The 22,194-nt window shown below is 46.4% G+C and overlaps 2 protein-coding genes across 3 annotated transcripts; one reads left to right on the top strand and one right to left on the bottom strand.

Annotated features, from left to right (window-relative positions):
* Positions 1-959: 959 nt before the first annotated feature.
* ELL3 (elongation factor for RNA polymerase II 3) lies at positions 960-5,922 on the bottom strand. Its single transcript, XM_027520684.1, has 11 exons — positions 4,111-5,922; positions 3,842-3,877; positions 3,378-3,493; positions 3,051-3,252; positions 2,882-2,961; positions 2,675-2,750; positions 2,322-2,496; positions 2,191-2,233; positions 1,913-2,084; positions 1,648-1,692; positions 960-1,571 (listed from the first exon to the last, which is right to left on the bottom strand). Exons 1-11 carry the CDS (start codon positions 4,474-4,476, stop codon positions 1,461-1,463), a joined length of 1,422 nt encoding a protein of 473 aa, XP_027376485.1. The 5' UTR covers positions 4,477-5,922; the 3' UTR covers positions 960-1,460.
* A 14,144-nt stretch (positions 5,923-20,066) lies between these two features.
* On the top strand, positions 20,067-21,860 carry SERF2 (small EDRK-rich factor 2). 2 transcript variants are annotated; one of them, XM_027521437.1, is made up of 3 exons: positions 20,067-20,174; positions 20,794-20,902; positions 21,496-21,860. In XM_027521437.1, exons 1-3 carry the CDS (start codon positions 20,168-20,170, stop codon positions 21,779-21,781), a joined length of 402 nt encoding a protein of 133 aa, XP_027377238.1. In that variant the 5' UTR covers positions 20,067-20,167; the 3' UTR covers positions 21,782-21,860. The 2 variants fall into 2 exon arrangements, with proteins under 2 accessions (XP_027377238.1, XP_027377237.1); XM_027521436.1 differs by having other exon boundaries at positions 20,068-20,174; positions 21,519-21,860.
* Positions 21,861-22,194: the final 334 nt, after the last annotated feature.

The raw sequence follows: 22,194 nt of genomic DNA on the forward strand, positions 1-22,194 counted from the left end.
TCTATAATCTTCATTGCCTAATACCTATTGCTGTTGAGCATTTGAAATGCAGCTAGAACCATATTTTAGATTTTCATTAAATAGTTATGTGTAGGGCGAGTAACTACCATGATGGTCCGTTCAGCTGTCTGCACTGGGTCCATAGTTAATCACCTGCAAATGATTTCCAAATTTCATCTCCTTCTATCCTTATGTGTTTATTGCACAGGACCCTAGCCTGATGATTAGAACAGGTGAAGGACCTTTCTTGTTGGGCTGTTGCTGGCCTCCCATGCCCTAAGGTTGGGTTGCTATTTATCCTTGCCATGCAGCTGAGCATGTTTATACCTCCCAAGGGCTATTCCTTGCCCAGAAATGCCCTGTGTGGGTGTGGCACCAGGTTGGGGTTCATTCAAGCTGTTTCAGGAATTGACAGTGCCGGGTACAGCTCTCTCCCGCAAAGCCCAGGGTGTGTTTGTTAACTTCCTTCTCCAGTGGAAACGGGAAAGGCAGTGTCCTTGGTTGTGAGTGAAATATCCACTTTCTTATGCAGCAGTGAGGAACAAAAAGGATAGGACTGGCAAAAGAATTGAACCATTTCCCTCTTCCTTTTTTGGGTAAATCCAAATCCTATCTACAGTTATAGTTTTGAGTTACTGGATAATTGTAGATAGGAGCCCTAGTTGCAGGTGATCCTCATCCTCCATGTTTGGAGAAGGAGAGTATACTAACGTTCCTAATGCAGAGGGCCCAGGTTTGATCTCCCTGTTCAGGGAACTAGGTCCCACATGCTGCAACTGAGAATTCACATGCCACAACCAAGACTCGGCACAGCCAAATAAAATAATAAAATACATATTTTTTAAAAAAGACCTGGGCTGGGATCTAAGGATCTAATTTTTTAGAGAGCCCCAGAAGTGGTTCATATACACAAGCAAGGGTGAGAACCGCTACCTTGGAGGATTTAAGGAAAACAAGACTTGACACAGAACCAATCCGTTTTAATTTTTTTAGCCATGTTTGTAAAAGAATTCACTTCTAATACATGGGTAACGCCCAAGCCCTTTCCCATTATGTCCTGTTGTGTTACAAGTTCCTTTAGCTTTGTTACCAAAGGTTTTTTCAGGGAGGCTACCAGGTAAATTCTAATGTTCTCAAGGTATCTTGTCTTGGAAACGGTGTCATTTCTCAGGATTTGAAAATGACTTGGCTGAACTAAAGGTGGAGAAGCCAAGCGTCTGCTACTTTGCCTAGTTTTCATTACTGGATAACTCCTGGGCACAGCTGTGGAGTCTTGGCTCTGTGCCCATGCCCTAAAAATTTAAATATGGTAATAATGAAAACCAAACCTCAAGAACCTAGAGCAGCTCTCCTACTTGCCATTATGGACTCAGCAATATGAACAGCAGACAACTGTCCTCTTAGTTAATAGCTGCTTTTTTCTTTCATATCATACAAGGGTAAAGAGCCATGTGTCAGCTTCAGCTGCCCCTGTTCTTTTCCTCAAACTCCAAGATGAGACCTTTGATGTGGGACAGTTTCTGATGCAAGTACTCACAGCGGCGCTTCTCTTCCCTGTAACCTGGGTACCGCTGCAGAGAAAAAGCGCCCATGTCAAAAAAAAAGTCACTTCTGCCTTCTTGCTGCCATTCCCAGGCCCAGTCTTACCTTCCTGAACTTTTTATATTCCTGGACTATCTTTTCTTCCAGCGCCTGAAACAGAAAATGTTAGCACCAAGTTTAACCTTGAGAAAAAAATCTCCAGCTCTCTTAGCGACTAAAGTAACTTCTCATAAATTAGGCAGACTAATTTTTCTCTCAAAACAGACTTGCTTGTCTCTTTGGTCATTGAACAAACACACTTATGGGCAATTAGCAGGGAGTTTATGGCCAGTAGAACTTGAAAACCAGCCTGGGTTCATCCAGTCCTTACCTTGTGTTCTGGAGTTCCACGCTGAACATTGTTCATCTCAGCTGCCAGCTCTATAAACCTCTGGCTTGCAGCCGCAACGCGAGCATGCAGGATGCGGTATTCGGCATAATCTGTCTCAAAGTCCTGCTCATAGGCATGTTGCTGTTCTGCACTGTGGATGGCCCTGTATTGCCTGCCAGGAGCAGAGTGTTGTCACCATCAGTATCATTGACCCCCAAAGCTTCCAGCTCCCAGGAATGCACAAGGCTTGAAAAAATTAGAAATGGCAAGGGACTCACAGGAGGTAATCTGGTACTTCTTCAGGGCTTAGAGATTCAGAATCTAGAAAGGAAACAAGACATGAAGGTGATAACACTTTTTTTTTTTTCCCCCTCCCCATTATGGCAGTTTCACCCTCTCTTTAACTCACCTGCTTGAACTGAGGGACTGTGCTCCAGCCTGGGACCCATGTCTTCATCTTTATCTTCTTGCTCCCAGTCTTCCTCTTGTAAGTCCTGACTGGGCAGTCCTTGTAGGGGACTTGGAGCTAGAGTTCTGAGCCTCTTTTGTTTTAATTCTACCATAGCTGCAGGCGCTGGACGTTTCTGTTGGGAACATATCCGGAACATAAACAGTAATCCAGAAGCCTCCTGTTCTGCCCTTCTCTCAAAAATTACTTCCATATAATGATCTCTGGGAGTATGAAAATGGTAAGCTCTCAGTTCTAAAATGTTAGCCTCATTGGACACAACTCTTAGAAAAACCCTTGCTATTACAACTTACCTTGTCCACATGTTTCTGGCTAGCAGAGGGAGGCAGTGCCTGATCAGGATCTCTGTTTGGAAGAAGGGTCTGGTTCCTAGGAGAGGGAATAGGAGAGATCAAGCCCAGGGTAGAAAGTAGGGCTCCATCTCTTATCACAGCATTTAGAGTGGTGATTAGAGAAGAATACCAGAGCGTCCTGGGTTAGTCCCACCCTGCCCCAAGTACCTCACTTCCCACTGTGCCATGTGTTCCCTCGAGGATCCTGGGAGTGACTGTCCTTGGCTGCTTGCCAGTGGGTCTGGCACCTGGCAGGGAAAGTGGCAGGGGCACATGGCTCCCTAGGCTTCAGGCTTTGCCCCACCTTATCCTAACTCCCTGCACTTTCTGGCCTCACCTCTTCTAGTCCCATCTGTGACTGTGAAATTGTGTCTGCTTCAGGATAGTCTCCCACATTCTGCCAGCTCTCACGGTCCCTGGCATCTTCAGTCCGGTTGTGTCTCTGAAGTGAAGATGGAGCTGGGATAGAATCCATAGCTGCCCAAATCGTGAGGCGCTCCCTGAGTGGACCCAGGCAGTGGAGGCGGTTAGGCCCAGACCTGGGAAAAGGTGGTTAAAAAAAAAAACCACACATAAAACAGGAGGGTGGAGAACTTTTAAGCAACTGTGGACATCCCCTTCCCTGACCTACCACAAATTCTTACCTGCTACCCATTTTCCTTACCTGCCTGGGCACTGGCACACAAGGTCCAAGCCTGGACCACCAGGGCCCTCCTGGCCACACTGAGACACTATGAAGGAAAAGAGGCAGGACCAGTGGGGACCTGGGAGCCTCAGGTACTGTGGGTGAAAGGAGACAGTAAACCCCATGAAAGTCAGTTCCTCCTCCCCAACCAATGCTGTTCCTCCCTGACCCAGCGGAAGACTGAAGATGGGTCCCATGGGGCTCGTTAGCACACGAAGTGCAGCTGGGCCTAAGTTCCTCAGGAGGTTAAGTCGCCGCAGTCTCCTCAACTGCAGCCTCTTGGGACCAACTCCAGCAGCCCCGATTTCCCCCATTTTGGGTTCAGTTCTCGAAACTTCATCAGACCGTGACTGCTCTCAGCCTCCCGCCCTGACGATCCCTTCGTGAAGCCCATGTCTGTTCTCCCTGCACTTCACCTCCACACACCCCAGACCCGCGCTTACCCCTCGGTTGCCTTGGAAAGCAATCACTGGCCGAACCTGCGGGCAGAGCACAGACTTGAGCCAAGAGCAGCTGAAAAGGCGTCCCCAGGATCCGGCGTCGGGAGCCCAGGGTGGGGGGACTTGCCTAGCGGGCTTCACTTGGAGAGTTGGGAAGGCCAGAGCCGAGGATGCTGCTCTCCACCCCCAGGTCCCTTCGCCAAGGTCGCCGGCTGAGACCCGACCTCCGGAGAGGCAGGGGATAGAGAGGATGGGGCCCGTGCTAGCCGTACCTGTTGCCGATGACACTCTTGCAGCGCTCGCAGCGCTGCGTCGTTGAGCTTGAGCAGTAGGAGGCTGGTCCGGGCAGCCGGGGTGAAGCAGAGCCGGAGCTTCCCACTCAGAAGCTCCTGGGGTCCCTCCATGGCTGCGAGGTTCAGGGGCAGGTAGAGCGCGAGCCACAGACCCGAGCCACTACCACCTCGGCTGTGCGGGACTAGGCTGGCACACCCTGGCGCCCAGGTAGGCCCCGCCCTCCGCCGGGACCCCACCCCGGCCCCACCCACAGCCGGCGCCACCCCAGGGATTTCCCAGTAGCCGGGGGTGGCACCTCGCTCTCCCCCAGATGTTAGCAGCACCAACCCCAGCAGTTTTTTCATGGATGAGCGGGCAGCTCTTTGGGCTTTCCGAAGAGGCTCTCCCAGTTCCGGAGAGAAAGTCTGCGGCCAGCTTCAGACACCTCACCCGAGTCCCCATTCCTGCCTGTTTTTCTAACTAACTTGAACTCAAGAGCTGCGGTCTCTAAGTGAAGCTGAACCTGCAACCCCCTAGAGGGTTGTAGGTGCAGAAGGGCGGGAGACAGCGACTGGTTGCTGGGCAGGGCCGGCTCATCACGCCAAGAGCCCCAAGGAACCAGAGGAGGGCAGACCCGAGGGGCGATTCCCGAGGCCAGCATCTGGCGTAGCCCTTTGGCTTTTCCCAGCCAACAGTACCGCTGCTGACCCGAAACCGGCTTCTAACTAAGAATGAAGAGGAAATCGAGCCCAGTGGGTGTGGCGGCAGGAGAGAAGCTTGACTTCTCAAGCTGGAGCGCCCCCCATCGATCGACAGAGATGCGAGCAGTGGTTGATGGCAGGGGGTTCCTCCAGGTTCCTTGCCTGTTGCAGGACAGGCAAGAGAACTCAGTCCCAGGTCTCCCCTCGTGGCCTGTACACGGGAGATTGGTGGAGACTGGTGTGAAAGAGAGCTGGCTCCCTCCCTCGTGAAGACCAAGAGGTGCCGCGAAGTTGCCAGACATCCCAGAGGTTCAGATCCTGCTGCAGTGAAACCCCAGGACCAATAATCTCCTGTCGGCCCTTGATGTCTCCACTTGGTCCTGTTTCCCAAAAGCCCTGGTGGTGTTCTCTTTCCTGGCCAGTATACCTCTGCTAAATCCCCGATGACCTTAATGCCCTTACATTTGTGAAAACTCATCAAATTGTACACTTAAAATGTATCTATTTTAATGTCAGTAAATATACCTCGATAAAGTTGCTTGGTTTCTTTCTTTTTTTAAAGTGAAAGCTCAGAGTCGTGACTACCAGGGAACTCCCTAACGTTGATTTTTAAATCTAACTTCAACAACAAAACATTGACCTAGCCCTCTCCTCAGGCTGTCTGCTTCTCTGGGTAACAATTTCCTAATTTGATAAACAGTTGTGGCAGTGGGTAGAGCTGGTCTCCCAGGGTCCTTTTGATTCTCAGATGATATCTGTGGCCTTCTGTTGGATTTTCCTGGATTTAAACTTTAAGTTGGTTAAAATGTCCAAAGAGGCAGGAAGAAGCAATGCTGTAAGAGGCAACTAGGGAAGACATTTGAGGAAGAGAGAAGGAAGGTGGGTATCTAACAGTGTGTCAGGATCTCTGTATGTTACTTAATCTCTACAGTAACTTTTTAGAGTGAGTATCATTATCCACATTTTTCGTTTATTCATTCAACAAATATTTACTGAGCACTTACTCTGTCCCTGACACTGTACTAGATCCTTGGGATACATCAATGAACAGATTCTTGTTTGGGGACAGCTTATATCCTAGAGGGGAAGGAGACACTGATGCTGCTACTGCTGCTAAGTCACTTCAGTCGTGTCCGACTCTGTGCGACCCCATAGACCGCAGCCCACCAGGCTTCCCCGTCCCTGGGATTCTCCAGGCAAGAACACTGGAGTGGGTTGCCATTTCCTTCTCCAATGCATGAAAGTGAAAAGTGAAAGTAAAGTTGCTTAGTTGTGTCCGACTCTAGCGACCCCATGGACTGCAGCCTACCAGGCTCCTCCGTCCATGGGATTTTCTAGGCAAAAGTACTGGAGTGGGGTGCCATTGCCTTCTCTGAAGGAGACACTAGATATGCATCAAAGAAATAAACATAAGAAATAAGGTGAATATTAGAAAAAAAGATAAAGAAAAATTTTTTTAAAAATTTTAAGTAAAAACAAAACAAAAAATATAGTATATGTTAAAAGGTAATAAGAGCTATAGTTAAAAAAAAAAAAGAGAGAGAGAGCAAGGTAGAAGGTAGAAAGTTTGGAAATAGAGGAGGAAGAAGAAGGTGGAGAGGGCTGACTGTATATTAAGTAAGATGATCCAAGAAGGCCTTCTGGAGAAAACGAAATTTGAGCAATGTCTTTTTTTTTTTTTTTTTTAATGGCCATGCTTCGTGGCTTGCAGAATCTTAGTTCTGCAACCAGGTTTTGAACCCAGGCCCTCAGCAGTGAAACCACTGAGTCCTAACCACTGGATCACCAAGGAATTCGCCCCACACACAGGCACTTTTTTTTAAGTGGGAGCAATGTCTTAAGGGAAGTGAGGGGACTGGCCAAGATACACAGTTGGAGGAACTGTTTTCTAGGCACAGGAACTAAGTGCTGCTGCTGCTAAGTTGCTTCAGTCGTGTCTGACTCTTAGCGACCCCATGGACTGCAGCCTACCAGGCTTCTCCGTCCATGGGGTTCTCCAGGCAAGAACACTGGAGTGGGTTGCCATTTCATTCTCCAATGCATGAAAGTGGAAAGTGAAAGTCAAGTTGCTCAGTTGTGTCTGACTCTTAGCGACCTCATGGACTGCAGCCCACCAGGCTCCTCCATCCATGGGATTTTCTGGGCAACAGTACTGGAGTGGGGTGCCATTGCCTTCTCCCAGGAACTAACTAGCCAGTGCAAACTCTGTAAGTCAGGAGTATATGTGGATAGTGTGAGGAATAGCCGAGGCCAGTGTAACAGGAACAAGGTAACTGAGGAAGAGAGTAGTGAGAGATGAAGTCAGGAAAGTAAGAAGCAGGGGTGGGTCCTTGTGGGCCACTGTAAGGACTTTGGCTTTTACTTGGAGTGAAATGAGGAGTCAAAGTAGGGTTTTGAGCAGAGGAATCACATGAAGTCACTTCTATTTTTAAAGGCTCACTGTGGCTGCTGTTAAGAATAGACTGTAGGGGACAAGGATAAAAGCAGTATGACCTGTTAGGAGACTATTGCAGTAAGCCAAGCTAGAGATTGGAGAAGGAAATGGCAACCCACTCCAGTGTTCTTGCCTGGAGAATCCCAGGGATGGGAGCCTGGTGGGCTGCCGTCTATGGGGTTGCACAGAGTCGGACACGACTGAAGTGACCTAGCAGCAAGCTAGAGATGGTGGCAACTTGCACCAGGACCAGACGTGGGAGAAGGGATAGGGTTCCGAATATATTGAGGGTAGAGCCGACAGGATTCCCTGATGGATTGAATGTGATATGTGATAGAGAAATGGCATCACGAATAACTGGGATTTTTGGCCAGAACAACTAGAAGGATGAAATTGTCATCAACTGAGGTAGGAAACACTGCTGGTGGAATAGGGTTAGTTCTGAATATGTTGAGTTGTCTGTTAGAATCCACATGGGGGTGTGGAGCATGAAGTTGTATAGATAAGTTTGGAGATGGTGAGGGATGACTGGGCTAGATATGTAAACTTGGTAGCATTAAACAGATAAATGGTATTAGGTTGGTGCAAAAGTAATTGCAGTTTTGCATTGTTGAACTTCACCATTTGATATTGGAACCACCAATTGAGAGACTCACTGAAGCTGATCCTCTTACAACTACATGAGAAGTCACTCAAGAACTCAACGTTGACCATTCTACAGTCATTTGGCATTTGAAACAAACTGGAGAGGTGAAAAAGCTCGATAAGTGTGTGCCTCATGAGCTGACAGAAAATTAAAAAATCATCATTTTGAAGTGTCGTCTTATTCTGTCATCAACAACGAACCATTTCTTGATCAGATTGTGATGTGCAACAAAAAGTGGATTGTATACAACAAACAACAACTGGCAATGACCAACTCAGTGGTTGGACCCAGAAGAAGCTCCAAAGCACTTTCCAAAGCCCCACCTGCACCAAAAAAAGGTCATGGTCATTGTTTAGTGGTCTGCCACCAGTCTGATCCACTAGAGCTTTCTGAATCCCAGTGAAACTGTTACATCTGTAAAGTATGTTCAGCAAGTCAATGAGATGCACCAAAAACTGCAACACCTACAGTTGGCATTGGTCAACAGAAAGGGCCCAATTCTCCTCCACAACAATGCCTGACCACACGTGTCACATGCTTCAAAAGTTGAACAAATTGGGGTACAAAGTTTTGCCTCATCCGCCATATTCAACTGACCTCTTGCCAACCAACTACCACAACTTTTTTGCAGGGAAAATGTTTCCACAACCAGCAAGGAGGGAGAAAATGCTTTCCTAAAGTTCCTCAAATCCTGAAGCACGTATCTTTATGCTACAGGAATAAACCAACTTATTTCTCATTGGCAAAAATGTGTTGACTGTAATGGTTCCTATTTTGATTAATAAAGATGTGTTTGGAGCCTCAGTATAATGATTTAAAATTCACAATTGAAAACCACAATTACGTTTCCACCGACCTGATATTTAAAACCATAGGACAGGATGACTCATCCAAGAAGAGAGAGACGAGACTAAAGGACAACACCCTAGGGCACTCCAATCTCTAGAAATAAGTCAGGGGGAAGAAAAGTAAAGGCGATCGAAAGGCAGGGAGAAAGGAGGGAAAAGAGAGTGCGATGTTCTGAAAGCCAAGTGAAAACCACGTTTCAAAGAAAAGAGAACTGTGTCAAATGCCACAGCGACACAGTGGTCCAGTGGCTAAGACTCCAAACTCCCAGTGCAAGGGGCCCTGGCCAGGGAACTAGATCCTACATGCCACAACTAAAGATCCCAAGTGCTACAACTAAGACCGGATGTGGCCAAATAAATAAGATATACATTTTTTTAGAATGCCACAGACAGGCCAAGTAAAATGAAGATTAAGAACTGACCATTGTGATGAAAATATTTTAAAACTGACAGCAGTGGTGGTCGCACACATCTATGGATTATACTAAAAACCATAAAATTGTACGTACACTTCAAACGGGTTAGTTGTATGATATGTGAATTACATTTCAACTATTACAGAAGGAAAAAAGAATCAATCACTGGGTTTAGCAATGTGGATTCACTGGTAACCTTCATAAGAGCAGTTCTGGTGAAATGATAAGGTGAAAGCTGATTGGAGAAGGTTTAAAGAAAATGGTAGATAAGGCATCTACAGAGGATGTAAGGAACTTAAGCTTTGCTAAATATAGAGCAAAGAAATAGGGAGTCAATTGTTAGGGGAAATAGGATCAAGAGAAAGGTTTACGGTGGGAGAAAGTTCATATTTGTATGCCGGTGGGAATTATTTGGGGAATATCCCCCAAACTTTGATGATGGAGGAAAGAGAAGAGGGTTGCTGAAGTGGGGTTCTTGAGTAGAATAGAGGCAGTGGGATCTATTCAGGACTGGCTTTCCAAAGGAGTATTGATGGCTCATCTACAGGAGAAGGCCACATGGACAGAGAAGGTAGGTGCAGGTGAAAAAGATTGGTAGAGGTCTGGAGTTCCCTGGTGGCACAGTGGATAAAAATCTGCCTGCCAATGCAGGGGACATGGGTTCAATCCCTGGTCTGGGAAAATTTCATGTCCCATGGGGCAACTACTGAGCCTGTGTGCTACAACTACTGAAGCTCAAGTTCCTAGAGCCTGTGCTCTTGCAACAAGAGAAGCCACTGCAATGAGAGGCCCAAGCACCGCCACGAAGAGTAGCCTCCGCTCACTGCAATTAGAGAAAGCCTGTGCAAAGCAACAAAGACCCAGTGCAGGCAAATATAGAAATAATAAATAAAGTTATAAACAACAAAGACTGGCAGGTGTGGAGAAAGTCTAGGGGAGTGCTCTTCTGATTGCTTCCGTCTTCCCGGTGAAGCAGGAAGCAACTGAGGAAGAGTATGAGGATGACGGAGGAGCAACAGGAGTTGACGGATAAAAATGGTGTGAAGTTATTGCCTAGAAGGGTGAGTGAGTTAGGAATGTGCCCAATACTAAGGACTGAAGAGAAAACTGAAGTATAGAGAAGCTTATCCAGGGTCACGGGGCAGAGGTTCTAAAACTGTGTCTGCAGACCATAGAACTCAGGAATTCTGTGAGCTTGGAAAGGGGAAAATTATACCCTTTATTTTCACTAACCCTAATAAAATGTAACATTTCTTTCAGTTATAAATGTAGGCACAAACCACTTGTACTGGCAGTAATGATGTTCTCACAAAGAGAAATGAGAAGTATTTTCATTTCATATCACATTTGTTGGAGCGATATCTAAACCCAATTTGCACTCATCAGTTCAGTTCAGTCGCTCAGTCGTGTCCGACTCTTTGTGACCCCATGAATCGCAGCACACCAGGCCTCCCTGTCCATCACCAACTCCTGGAGTTCACTCAGACTCACGTCCATCAAGTCAGTGATGCCATCCAGACATCTCATCCTCTGTTGTCCCCTTCTCCTCCTGCCGCCAATCCCTCCCAGCATCAGAGTCTTTTCCAATGAGTCAACTCTTCGCGTGAGGTGGCCCAAGTACTGGAATTTCACCACTTTATAATTACAGTTGTTATTACCATTACAATTCTTATTGCCTCGATCTTTTATATTATGCTTTGATAAAAATGCAGTTACTATATACCAGAAGCATTTTAATATTTTGATAACTATATATGAATATAATAAATTATACCATTTATGATCCCATGTAGTCTTAATTTTTTATTTTAATTGTGGCAAAATACACATAGCAAAATTTACCATCGTCACCATTTTTAAATGTACAGCTCAGTAGTTTTAATAGTACAGTAGTGTTAGTAGGGCTTCCTAAGTGGCTCAATGGTAAAGAAACTACATGTTAATACAGGAGACCCTGGAGACACAGGTTTGATCCCTGGGTCAGGAAGATCCCCTAGAGGAGGAAATGGCAACCCACTCCAGTATTTTTGACTGGAATATCCTATGGACAGAGGAGCCTGGCAAGGTACAGTCCACGGGGTCGCAAAGAGTCGGACATGACTTAGCAACTGAGCGCACACACAGTGTTAGTTGTACAGAGCTTGCCGTTGCTGTGCAACCAATCTTCAGAACACTTTTCACCTTGTAAAACTGAAACTCTGTACTCGTTAAACAAGAACTCTTCATTTCCCCCTCCTCCCAGTTCCCACCAACAGAAAGTCCCCTCTCCTTCCTGTTTCACTGAATGTGACTACTCTAGATACCTCGTACTGCAGTCATATAGTATTTGTCTTTTTGTGACTGGCTTATCTCACTTTGCGTACTGTCTTCAAGGTTCATCCATGGTGTAGCATCTGTCAGAATTTCCTTCCTTTTTAAGGCTGAATACGATTCCATTGTATGTCTATCCCACATTTTCTATGACCATTAATCTGTCAATAGACGTCTGGGTTGCTTCTTATTGTTTGGCTATTGTGAATAATGCTGCTATGAATATGGATGTACAGATACCTTTAAAAAATATTTTATTTATTTGTGGCTGTGCTGCATCTTCATTGCTGCCCTTGGGCTTTCTCTAACTGCGAAGAGTGGGGGCTTCTCTTGAGTTGTGGCGCATGGGCCTCTGCTGGGATGGCTTTTCTTGCTGTAGAGCCCAGGCTCTAGGGTGCTCAGTACTTGTGGGGCACAGCTTTAGTTGCTCCACACATGTGGAATCTTCTCGGAGCAGGTATTGAACCCAGGTCCCCACCATTGGCAGGTGGATTCTTAACCACTGGACCACCATGGAAGTCCCCCACTGGTGTATTTTAAACCTTTTTTTAGAAGGGATCCTTAAGCTTTACCAAACTGTTTTTTGGCCTAATTGTCTGGACTATTTCTTCAACTTTTATCTTCCAACTCTTCTATCATATTTTTAATTTCCAAGAGCTGTTTATTCTCTGAATGTTTTATTTTTTTCCTAGCTCCCCTGTTTTTGTTCAATATCCTCTTCATTTCTAAGTATACTAATTATAGTCCCCTCTCCCTGCCCTCTCCCCCGCAACTTTTTTTTTTGTTCCTGGAATTGTTTCTAATCCTCTGAGAGCTTACTTTCTGTTTCTGTTTTGCTTTGACCTATTTTTATGTTGAGTGTTTTCTTCAGTGCTTGCTGATCCTTGGCTTTCTACTCATCTCTACAAGGCACTAAAATCTAACTAGACGTTTAGTATGCATGGAGAGGACTGATTGCACTTTACAATAAATTTACTGGATCATTTCATTATGTGATCCCTCCAGTTAATATATTTATTCAAGCTTTTCCCCATCTCAGGGCCTTGGCATATGCTATTTCTATTGTTTGTATATTGCTTTAAAAGTATTTGGAGGAAGTAACAGAAATCTGATTCAAGACACTTTACTCAAAAAACAAATATGGTGGTTTTCATAGCAGGAAGCTCAGAGAGAGAACAAATGTTACAGTTGATTTATTCAGTGGCCCAAGAGCATCATCAAGGACCCAATTTCCTTCTGCCACTCACTTTGCTTCAACTTAAGGATTGTGCTTCAAAGTCAAAGAAGCCAAAAGCAGTTAAGGGCTATGTGAATGAATCCTTATTCAAGTTAATGAGAAAGAGCTCCACGGTGGAAAAAAAGTCCCTCCCTTTGGTCTTGTTACCAAAAGCTAGGCTTCTCTGTACACTGGTGGCAAATCAAATCCTTGAGACAGGGTTTCCCTCATGGTTCAGTGGTAAAAAATTCCTCTGCAATGCAGGAGATGCTAGGTCAGGAAGATCCTTTAGAGAAAGAAATGGCAACCCACTCCAGTAATCTTGCCTGGGAAATCCTACGGGAAGAGGAGCCTGGCAGGCTACAAGGGGTTGCAAAAGAGTCACACATGACTAAGCAACTTAAAAAACAGTAACAACAACAACAACAAATCTTGGAGACAGAGTTTTGGGGTCGATTTTGTAGATCTTTTTTTCTTCTCTTGTATTTCTTGACTATATAAGTCCCTTTAACAGGACATAGAGTTTTGGATGAAGCAGAAAAGGATAGCCTTATTGATGCACTGGGCTTCTCTCTTGAAAAACTGTGTCTCCACCCCGGAGAAGTTGATGAGGGTTGTTAAAACAGTGGGTCAAAGGTGGGGTCTGACAAGATTAGGGTGAGAGCAGGGCTTGCACTCCTTTAATATCCTCTCAGGTGGTAGATCTCCTAATCTTTTTTTAAAAAAATCTATTTATTGTTGACTGTGCTGGGTCTTCATTACTGGGTGGGCTTTTCTCTAGTGAGGCAGGGCTCTAGGGGCTAGTTTCAGCAGGTGGATTCAATAGTTGCAACTCCCAGGCTCTGGAGCACAGGCTCAATAGTTGTGGTGAACTAGTTGCTCCGAGGCACGTGGGATCTTCCTGGATCAGGGATTGAACCTGTGTCTCCTGAATCAGCATGTGGATTCTTTTACAACTGAGTCACCAGGGAAGCCCCTCAATCTTATGAGCTTCTCCGGTCCCTTTAATCTTGCCTCAGCTGGTTTCTTGGCTTTTCCTCCCTCAATTCTCAAGTGTTCCAAACACGGAGGCTGGAGTCTTGCCTACAAGAAATGGGGAACAGAAAAGCTTCCATCTTTGGGAGCCCCAGAGGGCTCTGCTAGGTTTCACTCTGATCAGACCTATTTAGGTAACATGCTAACTCCTGAACCAATAACTGTCACCAGATGAATACCATGCACGGTTTAGGGAGGGATTCCTGAGCTAATCAAAGCTAAGAGTGATGAATTTACTTTGATTGACTTAGTGATTCAGTTCCACCCTTGGAACTTAGGGAGGAAGGTAAGAAGTTCCTAAAACTATTGCTCTTCCTTGTTAAAGGTGATATGTTAGAAATGTTAGGGATTCAGCTGCATGGCTGGAACCCTCTTCTACTTTCCCTACAACTGGCTCCAGGCCTCAGTTTAAAAGTGACCACAGGGAATTCTTTGGTGGTTCAGTGGTTAGGATTCCATGCTCTAACTGCAGAGGCCCCAGGTTTGATCCCTTGTTGGGAAACTAAGATCTCATAAGCTGTGTGGCACAGCCAAAAAAATAAACAAAAAAACCGTCAACACGGAAGTGAGTTTTTCCCATTATTCTTTGTCCTTACACTTTTGTTTCTCTTTTAACACTTAAAGTAAGCTATAATTTCATATTTGGTTTGGCTACTTGTAAATTGTTAAGTCTCCTCCACTAAAGTGTTGAGCTACCTTGCTAGCTCAGATGGTAAAGAATCTGCCTGCAATGCAGGAGACCTGTGTTTGATCCCTGAGTCGGGAAGATCTGGAGAAGGGAAATGGCTACCCACTCCAGTATTCTTGCTTGGAGAATTCCATGAAGAATATGAATGAACCCAGGAATCAATAGTATCTTCCTCTATAACTGAATCTCCAAGTATATATATATATTAATATTTCCTTTTATTTATTCATTTGGCTCCATCGGGTCTTAGTTGCGGCACACAGGATCTTCATCTTCATTGTGGCACGTGGGATCTTCAGGTACGTCACGCAAACTCTTAGTTGTGGCATGTAGGATCTAGGTTGTGAGTTCAGAGTCTTAGCCTCTTGGACCACCAGGGCAATTTCTCCAAAAATATATTTTGAAGCTGTACACTCTTGCCATTTCTGCTGCCACCATTTCAGCCCAAGTGACTATCTCCTGTGCCCTGAGGGAATGGACATCTTTTATCTGTCTAGCATCCTCCTTTTCTGGGGAGCAAACTCTCTTTCTTTGATAAACCTGTTCCTTCCCCATACTAACCAAATAGTTAGCAGAAACAAATGGTTCTGTTGGGAGCTGCTCTCATTATATTCTGCTTCACAACCACTTTCCCACCACAAAGGTGGGCACCTAAACCATCAGAGCTCTGACCTGGGGTTTTAAACACTGAATTTAAAGGAAGAGACTCAGAACTCCTCTCTTGGACATGGTGTGAAATTTGAGGGTAGGGACCATTTGTAGCCATTTGCTATCATGTCAAGGGATCTGGATCTGAGAAAACAGAGCAAAAATAAGAGATGGGGAGGCATCCCCCTGTTATTGGTTTTAGTTTCCCCTACAATCATTCATGGAATTCCAGTTGAGTTATTTCAAATCCTGAAAGATGATGCTGTGAAAGTGCTGCACTCAATATGCCAGCAAATTTGGAAAACTCACCAGTGGCCACAGGACTGGAAAAGGTCCGTTTTCATTCCAATCCCAAAGAAAGGCAATGCCAAAGAATGGTCAAACTACCGCACAATTGCACTCATCTCACATGCTAGTAAAGTAATGCTCAAAATTCTCCAAGCCAGGCTTCAGCAATATGTGAACCGTGAACTTCCTGATGTTCAAGCTGGTTTTAGAAAAGGCAGAAGAACCAGAGATCAAATTGCCAACATCCGCTGGATCATGGAAAAAGCAAGAGAGTTCCAGAAAAACATCTATTTCTGCTTTCTTGACTATGCCAAAGCCTTTGACTGTGTGGATCACAATAAACTGTGGAAAATTGTGAAAGAGATGGGAATACCAGACCACCTGACCTGCCTCTTGAGAAATCTGTATGCAGGTCAGGAAGCAACAGTTAGAACTGGACATGGAACAACAGACTGGTTCCAAATAGGAAAAGGAGTTCCTCAAGGTTATATATTGTCACCCTGCTTATTTAACTTATATGCAGAGTACATCATGAGAAACGCTGGGCTGGAAGAAGCACAAGCTGGAATCAAGATTGCCGGGAGAAATAGCAATAACCTCAGATATGCAGATGACACCACCCTTATGACAGAAAGTGAAGAGGAACTCAAAAGCCTCTTGATGAAAGTGAAAGAGGAGAGTGAAAAAGTTGGCTTAAAGCTCAACATTCAGAAAACGAGGATCATGGCATCTGGTCCCATCACGTCATGGGAAATAGATGGGGAAACAGTGGAAACAGTGTCAGACTTTATGTTTTGGTGCTCCAAAATCACTGCAGATGGTGACTGCAGCCATGAAATCAAAAGACACTTATTCCTTGGAAGGAAAGTTATGACCAACCTAGATAGTATACTCAAAAGCAGAGACATTGCTTTGCCAGCAAAGGTTCGTCTAGTCAAGGCTATGGTTTTTCCTGTGGTCATGTATGGATGTGAGAGTTGGACTGTGAAGAAAGCTGAGTGCCAAAGAATTGATGCTTTTGAACTGTGGTGTTGGAGAAGACTCTTGAGAGTCCCTTGGACTGCAAGGAGATCCAACCAGTCCATTCTAAAGGAGATCAGTCCTGGGTGTTCATTGGAAGGACTGATGCTAAAGCTGAAACTCCAATACTTTGTTTGGCCACCTCATGCGAAGAGTTGACTCATTGGAAAAGACTGATGCTGGGAGGGATTTGGGGCAGAGGAGAAGGGGACGACAGAGGATGAGATGGCTGGATGGCATCACCGACTCGATGGACATGAGTTTGAGTAAACTCTGGGAATTGGTGATGGACAGGGAGGCCTGACGTGCCGCGATTCATGGAGTCGCAAAGAGTCGGACACGACTGAGTGACTGAACTGACTGACTGACTGACAATCATTCACATTGCAGCCCATGCCCTAGTTTGGTTATATAAACCAATAAATTCCCCTTTCTGCCTAATTGGTCTGAACTTCATTTCAATGATCTGTTACCGAATTAGGCCTAGCATCCTGCATGTCTGTGAGAGCCTCCTGACTGGTCTTCCCATTTCCATTTATCTGTTCTAATCCACGTTCCTCCCACAGAGTGATCTCTTAAAAAAAAAAAATTACATCCTGATGAATATCAGTGGCTGGGTTAAATTTTCAGCCTCACCTTTTACTATCTGTGCTTCCTTGGGAAATTTATTTAACCTGACTGTGCCAAAATTTCTAAATCAGTAGAAAGGGGATAATGACACCTCAAAAGGTCATTGTAAGGTCCAAATAAGAAAAGTATACTTAATATACTTAAGAAGCACTCACTTAATGTTAGCTAGTAGTGAGGGGTATTAGCAATAGTGACTCAGATCATATAACTACCCTGCCTACTTCCTGACCTAGTTTCATACCATGCTCACCAGGCATCAGTTGGCTTGCCTATTACTTGTCTCTACTATCTATTACCTATCTAACTAACCCAGGTGGCATTAGTGGTAAAGAACCCACCTCCCAATGCAGGAGACATAAGACATATGGGTTTACACAGGTTTGATCCCTGGGTTGGCATGCAACCCGATCCAGTATTCTTGTCTGAAGAATCCCATGGACAAAGAAGCCCTATGGGTTATGGTCCACAGGGTCGCAAAGAATTGAACACAACTGAAGCAACTTAGCACGCATGCATGCATACTTATATGTGTATTATATATATAGAGAGAGCTTCTTCTTTTTCTCTATACTATATGTTCCATGAGTCTGGTGATACATATGTTTTGTTCATCACTGTAAACCTAGGGACTAATACAATAGATCTCTGGTTCCTCTGCCTTTTCTAAAACCAGCTTGAACATCAGGAAGTTCATGGTTCATGTATTGCTGAAGCCTGGCTTGGAGAATTTTGAGCATTACTTTACTAGCATGTGAGATGAGTGCAACTGTGTGGTAGTTTGAGCATTCTTTGGCATTGCCTTTCTTTGGGAATCAAAACTGACCTTTTCCAGTCCTGTGGCCACTGCTGAGTTTTCGAAATTTGCTGGCATATTGAGTGCAGCACGTTCACAGCATCATCTTTCAGGATTTGAAATAGCTCAACTGGAATTCCATCACTTCCACTAGCTTTGTTCGTAGTGATGCTTTCTAAGGCCCACTTGACTTCACATTCCAGGATGTCTGGCTCTAGGTGAGTGATCACACAATTGTGATTATTTTGGTCATGAAGATCTTTTTTGTACAGTTCTTCTGTGTATTCTTGCCACCTCTTCTTAATATCTTCTGCTTCACCTGCTGCAATTTATGGGGTTGCAAAGAATCTGATGCAACTGAGCGACTGAACTGAACTGAACTGAATACAATAGATGATACATCCTTGGTGCTTAACACAATGAATATTTGTTCAAAGAATGAGTGACTTCTTTGGCAATTCCAGGAAAAGTTAGATTGGAAGGAGTTGTGGCAATCAGCCTAGGTTTTGTTAGGATTGGAAATAGACCCTTGAACAAGGGGATAGTGTTGGGTGAGTTAAATAAGAGGAGACTGGTCACAGAGTTGTTTTACTCTCTCTCTGCTGGAGCTGATAAAGAGGTAGCATGTGCCAAGAGAGAAATTGCTTCCTCATCCTGCACTATTTCACTCATCCTTGGCTAGCCAGGCTTTCTCCATGGGGCTGGCTCTGTAGTCTCTCTAAATGCAAGGGGACCATGGGAAGCTGGGGCTAGGAAACCAGAGCGTCCAAATTCTTTTTGTGAACTATGGTCAGTCTGCAGCTCTAGGTCTGCGATGCTGTCCCTATCCTTGAAGTCCAGTTTTCTCATCTACTCACTGTATATGTGGGATCCTTAAATCCCACCTCACCTCCTTCTCTGCTTCAGAGCCTTGGATCTCCATTTTCTCTAATTTAGTCCCTAACTCTCAACTCCAACTTCCATCCTGAATTAAAGTGGAAGTACTTCTCTACCCTCTGACTGTTGGCCAGTGACGATAGTTCTTCACCCAATGGGCCTCTCCTCCTGACATAGCAGCTGACTCTCCATGAGCCAGTAATCTAAGGGAGAGAGAGGAAAGCAAAATTCACTGTGTCTTTTAACATCAGAAGTGATGAATCACCAGATGCCGTTTTTTTTTTTTTTAATTTACTAAAGAAATATGAATTTTGCATTATATCCTGCATTTGAAACTGATACAGGGAGTTCCCTGGTGGTCTTGTGGTAGGATTTGGTGCTTTCAGCCCAGGTTCAATCCCTGGTCAGGGAACTGAAATCCCCACAAGCCCTGCAGGGCAGCACAACTTCTGCCCTCCAAATACAAAAGTTTCAAGTAATAAATAGTAGTAGTTCAGGTGATACCTGGGTATGGAAAAACATGGGGTTCAGAGCGAGAAACGACTGAGCAACTAACACACTTCTCCTTTATCCAGTGAATTCCTCTCTACTGGTGGGGAGTTTTGCAGACATATTAGTGAATCTGGGAATGCGAGGGGGAAATCTAAGCTTCCCGCCCTATTCAACTGCCAATTAAAACAGGTGTTGCTGGTAGATACAGTATAGTGGGGGAAATGCCGAAGGAGAAATGAACATAGTATGTGCATTTCCCAGTCTCTGGGTCCCTGATACAAGGCCACAGTCTGTGACTTTGGGGTCCTCAAATACTTCCAAGCTGCATATTTAGAGCTTCTGTGGGCAAATGAGCAGGGCCATGATTTTTGTACATACTGGATGTGGCGGCGAATTTCTGTATTGGTGTTTGGGATGGGCGAACAATAATGTTGGAAGGGAGTTTGTTAAGTTGTTCTGGTACATGATATTGTGCACTCAAGTGTTCAAATAGGTGGTTAGTTGGGAAGGATCCCAAGTAATACCGGCGTTTTGTTCCAGTCTTGGTTAACAGCACCAGTCAGACCATCTCAGCGCCCGCGAAGCCTCCCCACTCTGTTCCCCAGGCGTTCCCTCTGGGTGAGTTTGTCTCCCAAACCGTCCCCGTATGAGGTCACTCTGCCAGGTCACGTGCCCGAGCCCGCGGGAGTGCCACATCGCCAGCCGCACCCCTCCATCCCCCGACCCTGGTCACATGACCTGGCCTACTTTCTCTCCACCCGACCTATCGACTTGCTCGGAAAGCCCCGCCCCACGCAGCGCGCTCGGCCTGCGAACCTCCCCTTCTCGTCCGCCGGAGTTCCAGCGTGGCCCGCGGCCACATGTGTTTCTTCCTGGCCAATAGGAATCGGCGCCCGGGCGCGAAGGGGCGGGGAGGAAAAGACGACTTCTTACGCTGCGAGAGAGGGGCGGGGCCTGTAACGTCGTACTGAACGAGGGGACGCGACGGAGGCAGGCCGGAGCCGTTGCCGTCGCCATGACCCGTGAGCATTGAGATCCTCTCTCCTTGCCCTTTTCTTCCCCTTTACCCTGAACACGACTGCCGAACCTCGGCATTAACCTCCTCTTGGCTTCCCCAGGGAGACCTTTCTCTGGGAGCGCTCTTTAGCCACCCTCACACTCGGAGCCCGGAAATCGACCCTTTGCCCACCGCCACTTCTTGAGAACCTTCCCCGCCAACCCTCCCGCTCCTCGGCCTGCAAAGGCCCTCCTCGATTCTCCGCGGTGTGGGAAGAGTTGCGCGCCTGTGATAGACCCAGAGCCCCCTACTCCGGATCCCTGCCCATCCCCCACAGAGACCCAGACCGTCTGCAGACACCGCCACTACCTGTCTGGGTCCTCATGCTGCGCCGAAATTCGAAACACGCCTCTAGCAGGCTCCTCAGAACCGTCCTCTGTCCACTCTCCAGTTTGACCTGCCCCGTGGCAGCTCCCCCCACCTCACCTCCCCCGCCGAATCTGCAGCCCAGGGCCCAAACGGGCCGGTGTCGGCGCCCCGGGAATGAAGTGTGGGAGCCTACTGGTGTCTGGTGAGGGGAGAGGGTCGCCGGTGTGCGACCGCAAAGGCCCTCGCGTCTCATCTTTAATTTTTTTTTTCTCTAGGCGGTAACCAGCGCGAGCTCGCCCGCCAGAAGAATATGAAAAAGCAGAGCGACTCGGTTAAGGGAAAGCGCCGAGATGACGGGCTTTCTGCTGCCGCCCGCAAGCAGAGGTAGCCCCAGGGAGGGGAGGGGAGGCTGGGGTGAGACCTGGGTTTAGACCGAGGGTTGTACCTGGAAAAGTTAGCTCTGAGCTTACATCTGGACTAGCCGTGAGGGGCAGAGTGCATTGTTTCCTCTAGGGTTTTATTCCTCTCACCCTCTAAATTGTTAGTTCACAGAGTTACAGGAAGGGACTGGGACGGGTGCTGCCCTCGGTCTGGTTTCTGAGTGCCCCCGGGTCTGACCTTAAGGGCAAGGGCAGGGAGTTTCACATTTCAAATGCAGTAGTGGTTATGACAGCCCCGTACTTTTGGCCCTCCTTGCTGTTCATTTGCCCTCCCTTCTCCCAACCTTCTCACTGGTGTGGCGGGGTGTGGTACTCGGCACAGAATAGCCTTGGGCCTGTGTGGCCAGACTTCTGACCCCTTGGGCAACAGCCAGATAGAGACTGATTGCCTTTTGAGCCTCAGCTCTCTTCCTCTTGTTCTCCTAGGGTGGGAATACAGCAGCCATATGCTGAATTTTGTCCCATCCACTTCCATCTTATCCTTTGTGCCCTTCATACCCCTGCATCTTGTCCTTTTTGCCCTCTGGTACCTCCCAGTGCCCCATCATCTCTACCCCTAGGGACTCGGAGATCATGCAGCAGAAGCAGAAAAAGGCAAACGAGAAGAAGGAGGAACCCAAGTAGCTTTGTGGCTTCGTGTCCAACCCTCTTGCCCTTCGCCTGTGTGCCTGGAGCCAGTCCCATCACGCTCGCGTTTTCTCCTGTAGTGCTCACAGGTCCCAGCACCGATGGCATTCCCTTTGCCCTGAGTCTGCAGCGGGTCCCTTTTGTGCTTCCTACCCCTCAGGTAGCCTCTCTCCCCCTGGGCCACTCCTGGGGGTGAGAGGGTTACCCCTTCCCAGTGTTTTTTATTCCTGTGGGGCTCACCCCAAAGTATTAAAAGTAGCTTTGTAATTCCTTGAGCGCCTGGTTTGACTGGGGATTTGGGGGGATGGGGATGGAGGAATGGCTGCCCTTTCCCACCAAAAGGGAAGGGAATTTCACACTCTAAAAGGTTGTGAATATGTAGGTTAAGTTTAAACATCACAGAGAAATTCTTTATTGTACTGCAACAGACAGGTATTGGGTATGTGGTAGAGAAATCCTCTAAGAGCTGTAGGGACTTCTTTTTTGTGGTTTTTGTCCCCCACTCAGACCTGGAACATCATCCTAAGGATGGAGTTGAGGTCCTGAGAAGGAAGGCTGCAAGACCTAAATTTATGCTCCCTCTTCCTCATTCTTCCTCAGTTTGTTCCT

The sequence above is a fragment of the Bos indicus x Bos taurus genome, chromosome 21 (assembly GCF_003369695.1).
Source record: "Bos indicus x Bos taurus breed Angus x Brahman F1 hybrid chromosome 21, Bos_hybrid_MaternalHap_v2.0, whole genome shotgun sequence".
NCBI lineage: Eukaryota > Metazoa > Chordata > Mammalia > Artiodactyla > Bovidae > Bos > Bos indicus x Bos taurus.